Below are 9,244 nucleotides of genomic sequence, written 5' to 3' on the forward strand. Positions count from 1 at the left end.
CGAACATGTTTTTCAGTAAAAAGGCTTTACATCCTAACTAGAAAGTAAGCAGTGCAATTTCACTTTTCTTACAGAAAAGAATTTCTCGCATTGTAGTTCTGAGGTTTACATTTTTCAATATATTGAGCACTTTTTCGGATAATAGCATAAGACTACAACATTTACAGCAACGTTTGTATTGATAATTATTAATAACTACTTTTATTAAATATTACAGGCTCATTTTTACAAATTCAGATGCTTCAGAATAGCTGCATTTTAATCTTTTTGTCCACATATTTTATATGCATTCCCCCAAATCTACAGGTTTTACATTGTAATGCACTATTTAATTAAGTAATTGAACAGTTAGACAAACCCTACCACATCCCAAAACAAATACTTGTTGGTCACATACCTACGCCATTAATTTAAAAGCTTGGCTAAAACGTTTGTCATAGTCTAGCAATATTTATACTGGGTTTCACCATGAAATGCAGCACAAAGTCTGAGAACATGTAAAGCTTATTTATACATGAGCTACTTTAGAAAATATTATAGGGTTCAACACTTAAATTTTCAGAAGCAACCACTACGCTGGCAAGACTAAGTATTACTTAAAAATGCATGAACTTCCCATCACTCCAAATTCTACTTGCGCCAGATGCTACCAGCAGTAATTAGCTGCCATTTCTACACCTTGCCTGAATGCATTCCCTCTCCCCCACCCCAGTTCATGTTAGAAAGAAAAAAGAAAAAATTATTCATTAGATTTCTCTCTGTATGAGCGACCCACATTTTGCATACACTAGAGCAATGTCATTCCACGTTTGTTAAAGCAGTCACTTAAGATTTTCTTACAACATCCAATACTCATCAATAGTACGTCGATGCATCACTTTTTGTCTATGACTAACACAAAACGCATTCTGGTCTCACCAGTGCACTTAATCATTCCGCAGATGACCACATGGGAAACAAGAGTGAATCTAAGAGGATAGCCCATTTGCACAGAAAACATATTGCTGTTTTCCATTCCATTGGCTGCCGGCAGGAAGCGGCACTGGTAATTGAAGGGGTGGAACTCCTGCATTTAAACCATTACCACTATAATGTTGTCTGGCACAATGAGAACTGTACTGCTGACAGGGGGTTTTGTTGTTGGGTTTTTTTGGTTGGTTTGGGGGGTTTTTGCCAATTCCCATTTTGCATACACATGCGTATTTTATACACGGGCAAATATGGATGTACAAATTTCTGTGGGGGGAGGACATGGACCAAAGATCTGAGGCAGAACTGTTTCACTGTTTCTTATTTATGAAAAGCAAGGAGGACGAAGACTAAAGGGACGATCAAGAACACGCTGCATTGTCAGATACCACATGATGCAGCATAAGAAGTTATTAATCTTGCCTTTCTTTGGCTTTTCTTTTTGCAAGAACTTAACTGTATTGTAATCTCAGTTTGCCTAATGATGATGCATACCTCCACAAATTCCTCCTGCAATGAGCCACATATTCCTGGCATCACACACAAAACTAACAAGAACAGCCACAGCATCCTGGCGGGGGTTTAGCCCTGCTGTTCAGCCACTGCTGTATGCATGTAGTTATTGGAATGGCATTAGATTTACTGATAGAAATAATATGCTATGACAGTGTTTTCGTTACACTGCGCTCAATCCTGCGCTGGTTACAATTTACAAAAAGGTCATTCCTTCACTACAACCTCAACAACTATGTTCTGGTTTTAATTGTTTCACTGCTCCAAACATTAAAAGTCAAAGGCTTCTGAATTTAAACCATTCCTTTCATACAGGCTTTTTAGACTGTGAATTTTTATACTCTTGGTCAATCTCCAAGATTAAAGCAGGAAGGTTAGCAATAAATGCCTGATTTTATTTCTGATGATAGCAGGTAAAAGTATCTGACATTTGAGCTTGTTACATAATCAGCAGCACTACAGGACTTCAGATATGATCTTCTTTAACCTTCCCAAACAAACAATCGTGAGCATCTATGGCAGTTTTTTTTCTTCCAGATGGAAAACAGTTTGTCAGATCTGATACCTTTCTAAATGTCACATCTGAACATAAGTCATTCAAACAGGAAATTTCAGACATAAGTCCCACCGAGGCAGGAAGTGCGGGGTAAAAAAAAAAAAATCACTGAAGATCCCTGACTGGAAATGTATTGAGTTTTTTGGGGGAAATGGCAGTCCTGCTATATTTAAATTTAAAATATATTCAGTTTTTAACAACTGAATGTATTTTAAAATATTTTTCCCCAGAAGTCCTGTATCATACCAGCAACAAAACCGAAACATATTTCCTTTAAAACTTTACAACCCATCCAGAAAAAGGGGAAATTCTTATTACTCTTTTCCTGCTCTGAACCAGATTTTAGCCACAAAAAGAACATCATCTTCTTACTCAGTATATCTCTTCCACATGTGTTTGAGTCATATCTGGTTCTTTAGCAACTAGAAACATCTATTTCCTTTTAAAACTCTAACCTGTTCATGAGATGCAGTTGTAGGCTGTAAGCTAGATTTTGTGGGGTCTTACAAGGCAGCTGTTAAAACTAACTATAAAGTCTTTTTTGACACACTGAAAAGTATGTCAGAGGAAAAGAACTGCTTAATTTTCAGATTCCACACCAAGTGTTTCACGCTGGCATGGGAAGGGTCAAGCAATCACATTTTCAGATATGAAGGGCATAAACTGAATCCACTGAAAACAGATGAATCCTTAGAAATGGAACTGCTATTGTTATCTTTCAAGCATAATTTTTAATATTGTTTCTTCTTTGTAAGTGTATCCGCCAATAGCAACAGAAACCAAGAGTTTTCTGTAACAAGGGTTTATTGCATTTGTAGGCCGACATTTCACTAACACCACAGGGAAGAATGTCTGGGATGTCTGTTTGGTCTATTTAATCTTGTCATAAAAAGCAGGAGCATCATTGGGGATTATCTAGAAAAGGTGCTTATCCTGTAACACAATCCTTAGTCCTGGTTTACTTCCCAAATATGAACAGCACTTTTTTTTTCTTTAAAGAAAGGAAAAAACAACAAGCAAAAAGAGAAAAAGAAAACCCACTTAAGTTACTGGTCACTTACCACTGCCCAAGTCAACAAACAAATCATCCTCTGTCATTTTAATTTCATCTATCATTTGGGCCACTAAGTCAAAGGAAGTTTCTCCATAAACCTCTGGGGAAAAGGGCTCATAGTTGTTAAGTTTCTCTGGATCAGTCACCGAGTGGTTATACACTTGCTGCAGGATGTGCCGGAGGAGCCCGTTGGAGGGACGAGTGTTCAGTTTCATCGGTTGGGTGGTTCCCTTCCACTAAAGGTGAAGAGCAGGAAGAAGATATGAACCCAACGTGAGGACAAGTAAACATCACCAAAACAAGGCTGCATTGGCATAACATAGAAATGAGAGAAATTCCCTCCCATCCCCTCTCTCACCTGCACCTGGTCTGCAGGTGCTCTGCAAAGATAAAAACAGTGAACGACACTAAAGAAATCACACAACACCGATTGCTCTATACTTTGTCTCACCTCAACTAATAGGTAATTTCAAATATGCCTACTGGAAATAGATGGTAAAGGGGAAATTAAAGAGATTTAAAAATCAATAGGCAATGTAAAGCTTAATACTGAATATAGTTGGAGTAGGTGTAAAAGTTTGTTCACTCATTTTTTATTTACTGATCATCACTGAACTGATGTTGACTGTACTCTCAACATAAGAGCAGTCTCATTTTCTTTCAGGAACTGTAGGATGGGAGGGATCATATGTACTCAAACAGGGAGTGGCAGGAAAGAGATGGAAATCGAGCTGCCTTTCTTCTTCAGAAAAAAAACCTGTCCTAAACATAAAAGTTGTTACATTTTAAAAATGTTTCCCTCTCCCTTTGATAAGGAAAGACAAAAAAAAAGGACAACTCCAGGATCCCTCCTAAACATTCCTCTGTTTCAGATTCAGATGGCAAGAAGAAAATGAAACTAAACAGGTTTGCCATTTCAGACAGCAATTGCAAATGCTGAATAGCTTCAAATTTTTAGCTATTAACTGACATACACATGAAGACACCTGAATCCAAACAAGCACAAGTTTTAGGGAGTTGTAGGCCCACAAAGTGAAGGAAAGCCTGGCAGAAAAGTCTTGTTGCCGTAATACTGCACACTTCAAATAATTCCCACAAGCACAGCAGAGAAAAAAAATCCACCTATACTTTCAAAACTAAACAGAATAGTAACATTAATTCATTGTTCATGTTTTACTTCCTCCAATTCAACCTTTTATAGGGGTAAGAAAACCAAAAAGCTTGTTAAATTGGTCTGAAAAGAGATTACATTCTAGTTTTGCCAGAGTGATCCAGCAGAACAGAGCAGCTGAACTGAGTGGCAAGCAAGGAAATTCCTAAGCCATGGATCACTTGCACAATACACAGGAGAGTTCATATGGATTATTTAAGTACCCATAAGCCACAGATTTCCCCATGCAAAAGTAAATCTATATGATAAATCCCCGTGAAACATCTACACGTTAAATGCAGAGAAACTTCTTCTTCCCCCTAAAGGTAACTCAGCTATTTCAAAGTGCCAAAACAAGGGCGCCAGAAGCGCACACTAAAGAGTAATAGCTTATAAATCTGCAGTTTGGGCGGAAAAAAGTGGGTTTTTTTTCTTTTCCTCCTATAAGAACATCCCTCCAAGACTAACTCCTTGACTGCCCAGGTGTGATCAAGGAAATAAGGTTTAATATCGGACTAACTCACTCCCCAAAAGAATGGAAGTGCTGAATACTGGTGATGCAACTGGACTAACACATATAATCCAGCGCTAAGTCAGCCACCGCTTTCCTGGGCATTATTCACTATATGTGAATTCAAACCAGCTAGATAAACATCATGGTGCATAACAAAGGTAAATACATACCAACTGATGAATGCTATCAATGGCTCGGTTGTACTTGTCACAAAGCCTCTGCATGCTTTCAAAGCTAAGTGGGGAGAAAGAACGCAGGGTCAGTTAAAACAGAGAGCTCTAAAAAGCAGGTTTGAAGGTACAACCTTGTGCTTTTTTGTCATCATACATACTGTAAGTAGGTGGCTATTTAGGGTTTGTTTCTTGCAGAACATGTAATTACATACACAGCTTTAGGACTTTGTATACAGTTTCCTTTAAAAAAATTCCCCAGTAGACCAGGAGTACATCACAAATAATATTAGCTTCTTTAATTAATGGAAAAAGGACTGAACTCAAAGTATGACTTATTAGAAAGTTTCGTATTCTCATAGCCCATTACTTCTCCGCCATATTCTCAGCTGCACAGAAATTTAAGAAATCTGTAAATTTTTCTCCTTTGTTCCATCATCTCTCCATGATAATCAGTCCTGAGACAAGTAGATACTTTTCTAGAAATGAACTCTGGGACTGAAAATGCAGACAGACCCAGGACACAATCTAAAATTTCACCCATCAGAAAAGCATACTGATTGCTTCATGGGTTGGTTGGGATTACAGTCAATTCAGGCAGATGCCTTAATGACAGAAGCTGAGAGGATTAAATAAATTCATCTCAGGCCAGGGAAGAAAAGATATCACTAGGAACATCATCCGCTATGTAATCAGACCCACAAAGCAGCAGCAAAAAAAAAAAAAATCCAAGGGGTTACAGGAGTAAGATAATTAAATCATGGCCATCCCCAAATCAGGAAGGGGGCGGGGGGACCAGGGGACATCAGAGGAAGTGGCTCTTCAGTCTCTTGTGATCCTTGTTACCACTACGCTGGCTAGGACACCTCTCCGAGGAGTACTGCTGACTTCCACTTCAAGCTTTCAACTGCCCATGTTTATTTCCACGTTAAGACAAAGCAAGAGGCTGAAATGGGTTTTTGTCTGCACAGCACGTGCATTTCTATAATCCGCTGCTTTTCATTCACATCCATGTGTCATTATCTGCTACAAGTAATTTTTCTGACAGATTTTTTCAAAGGAATTAAAAAGACTAAAATCATTACCAAAATTACAGGTTTATGACTTCCTTGAAAAGCTGCAGAAAGGTAAGTGGGGTGTGCCTTTTGGGAACAGATGGGTTTCTCTTTTATTCGGTATTGCTGTCGACCACACTGATGCTACCCAGTTAAACATGCCCGGTGAGGATGCCAGAACTACAAAAGTTACAGCATTGCAGTCACTGTGAGTAATTCACAAATCCAAATTAATGAATTTGATGACAAGGGATGCTCGACCCTGATTTCGCCTTTTGAATTTTTCAGGAGGAAGAGAGGAACCAACAAGTCTTGCAATGAAACAATTAAAATGAAATTAAGAGAGGAGGAAGCAATACCTTAAAGCACATCATGATGCAAGTATCTGGTGCTCAGGACAATAGCCAGTGATTAGAGCAATGCAGTTCCATATGCAAACCTCATTCTAGAAGTTTAGTCATGCTGTGGACTTGAACAAATTCAGTCTTTGCCATGAAAGCAGCTAAGGAGGTTTTCGTAAACTGCACTTGAGGGTCATCTCTTTTTCCAGTCTCAGTACAGCCAAGTCAACACACAGAACCTCAGACCTCTCCACAAATACACCACAGGTCAGAATCTGCCTCTCCCAGCCTCAAGGTGAATGCCACATACTATACATTCATTTTAAGCTGTTTGTGGAATAGGTATTCACATGTAACTACAAGCATCTTAAAATTACTTCTAACTGCCCAGAAGAGTGGTATTTTACCTTTTAACTTAGCCCCCCACCCAAACAGCATCCTGCTTGCACTGAATCCTACCCAGAGAAAGGATGGGGAAGGTTAACCTCCCACAGTCACGGCAGGCAGAGGACATGGCGCTGACAGACAGCTCTGGCATGCCACTTTCTAAACAGGAATTCTTAGTTACTACAAAAGTAGAAACCTCAGTGCCATTCAGATTCCTAACACTGGACGCAGTCCAACAGCGCAAATACCGATCATTGTTTCGGAGTGAGTAATTCCAATGTACACCAGAGCTCAACTTTCTGCTGTGTGGAGTTTCCAATTATGTCCTTAATCCAACAGCCTTTGCCAATATTTCTGTTACACATTTCCTACCAAAATAACACTGCAGAGTCTGAAGCCAGTTCTAAAAGAAAACTTCAGTTCATAGTGTCTAAGAATAACCAGTTACAAACTGATTCACTATAAACCATGCTGGCCTGTCCTCCTGGTGGGGAAAAAAAAAAATATTTCTCTCACCTTTTTGTATCATAGTCAATTAAAACGTAGTTTTCCATAGCAAGCTTGAGATCTGGGATTTCTTCACAGACCCACCTGGAAAGAGAGAAGTAGTAACGAATAAAAACCATTCCAATTAAGTATAAGGCAGTCTGTCTCAATTCTAGACTGGCATTGTGGTATGTTAAGACAGAATACTGCAGCAGACCTGAAAGATCACAATATTGTTAGGAGTAAGGCAGACATCGCAAAATGCTAATTGGAAAGCTGCAATAGTTCGCGTTTGTATTGAATAAACAGTAAGGTGCCCATAGACATCGGCAGTAAAGTCTCTTGAAATGGCACAACTTCAAAATGAGGTGATAAATGTATTCAATGCATCTAAAAATACTCAAAGCCATGGCTGATGCTAATCTAACATAAAATGTAATGCAGAAGTGCAATATTTCGAAAGAATGCTGATACTGTAACAAGCTTTGACAAAGCTGAATGTGAAGAAGACATTTCCTACAGCAGCCCAAAACAATGCCACCAACCATTCATTGCAAGGATATTCTCCTCTGTGTAGTGCTCTAAACTGCTCTTACACCTTACATGACCCAACCCAAAACAGATTTTCGAAAGTTATTTTGATAAGAGATCCCTTTTACATGCTGAGTTAACAAAGCCCCGTATGTTGTTGCCATTAGAAATGGAAAGCGCGCACCCACTTGCAATGCATCTGACAATGGCATCTCACAGAAGAGATCTTCACTCTTGGAACGTAGGAAGATTAATTCCTTTCAAAGACAACTTAAAAGCCACGTAAGCTTTGCACACACTTTCCTCCAAAAGCATCAAAATGGGAAAGCACTATCATCAAAAAAACCCAGAGCATGTCATAAGATGAATTCCAATAGGAACAGCAGAGTTTCTTCTTCATGTACCTTGATGCATGCTTCACTATTAAAATGGCGAAGAAAAAAAAACAAACCACGACTAGAGCTCCAACAGTTCTGGTTCCTTCTGGCTGATTCACCCTTATCAAATAAATATATAGGCAAGTAAAAAACAGAACTTCTGTATCTATGACTGACTCTCTTCTGACTAATATCTCCCACCTCCCTAAAAATGCCAGGACGCTGATCTCTGCAAGTTTTTTTTTCTCTTAGAACAGGGAAATGGACAGTCAACAGTTGTTTACCACTGGCTTGAAGAGATAAATACTTCTTTGCATTCTTTTACCCACCACTTTCATAACTGCATTGCGGTTACTTTGCAGAAGGCAGGCAAAGGCAACACGAAAGCCTTCTAACACACTGCATTCACTGCAATCGTGCTTAAAACAGTTGTGAAACGTTACTTTGGCCCAACTGCTTTCTAACACAGTCTTCCCCTTGCCTTCAGCTAGCGTAGCACAGAAAGCACTAGCACCAACGACTCCGGCAATCACTTTCAGCACCACGTCTGTTTAAATCCCTTCAGAAAGGATCTTCTCAGTAATCATACTGACAAATGATGCCACAAGTTCCCAAGGCACAGAATCTTATCAACATCAGTACAAGTGAACTGGAAGTAGCAGTGGCAGTGCATCTTGTGTCAAGGTTTTGTAGTTAGAAAAAGAAATTTCTTTAGAAGAAAAACTCTCAGCTGTAGCCCCTCGCCCCATTACACATTCTCTCCCACCACAGGCCATGCGAAAATGCTATGATTTCATGTATATAAGTGACATGATCAACTCTACCATGCAAGCACTTAGCTCTCACTCTCATGCTGGGAGCAAACAAGGCTCACTACCTTTTCCTAGGCCATATGCGACTGACCAAATTTCAAGCTCAGGTGGCTACGCAAATAAAACACCATTCTTTGTACTTCACTTGTACCTGCACCATCCAACCATTAAAACCTGCTGCAGATACAGCCCTCAGACGAGGGAAGCCTGTATGGTAAGGATCTAAAACAGTTAACAAGAACAGCTTTTAAACAATCTAATGTGGATAACACATCAACATCCCTCAGGTGTTTGGGGAATTGGTGTTAGCATTTAATAAAAGTTGTTCT

General features: G+C 39.2%; 1 protein-coding gene across 1 annotated transcript in view; it reads right to left on the minus strand.

Moving 5' to 3' along the window:
• Positions 1–9,244, minus strand: part of DOT1L (DOT1-like histone H3K79 methyltransferase) — a 54,709-nt gene that overhangs the window by 43,240 nt on the left and 2,225 nt on the right. The window contains exons 3-5 of the mRNA XM_009329086.1: positions 7,226–7,300; positions 4,927–4,990; positions 3,100–3,328 (exon numbers count right to left, since the gene is read on the minus strand). Coding sequence (XP_009327361.1) covers positions 3,100–3,328; positions 4,927–4,990; positions 7,226–7,300 — 368 coding nt within the window. The remainder of the gene's footprint in view (positions 1–3,099; positions 3,329–4,926; positions 4,991–7,225; positions 7,301–9,244) is intronic.

This window comes from Pygoscelis adeliae, unplaced genomic scaffold (assembly GCF_000699105.1).
Source record: "Pygoscelis adeliae isolate BGI_AS28 unplaced genomic scaffold, ASM69910v1 Scaffold537, whole genome shotgun sequence".
Lineage (NCBI taxonomy): Eukaryota > Metazoa > Chordata > Aves > Sphenisciformes > Spheniscidae > Pygoscelis > Pygoscelis adeliae.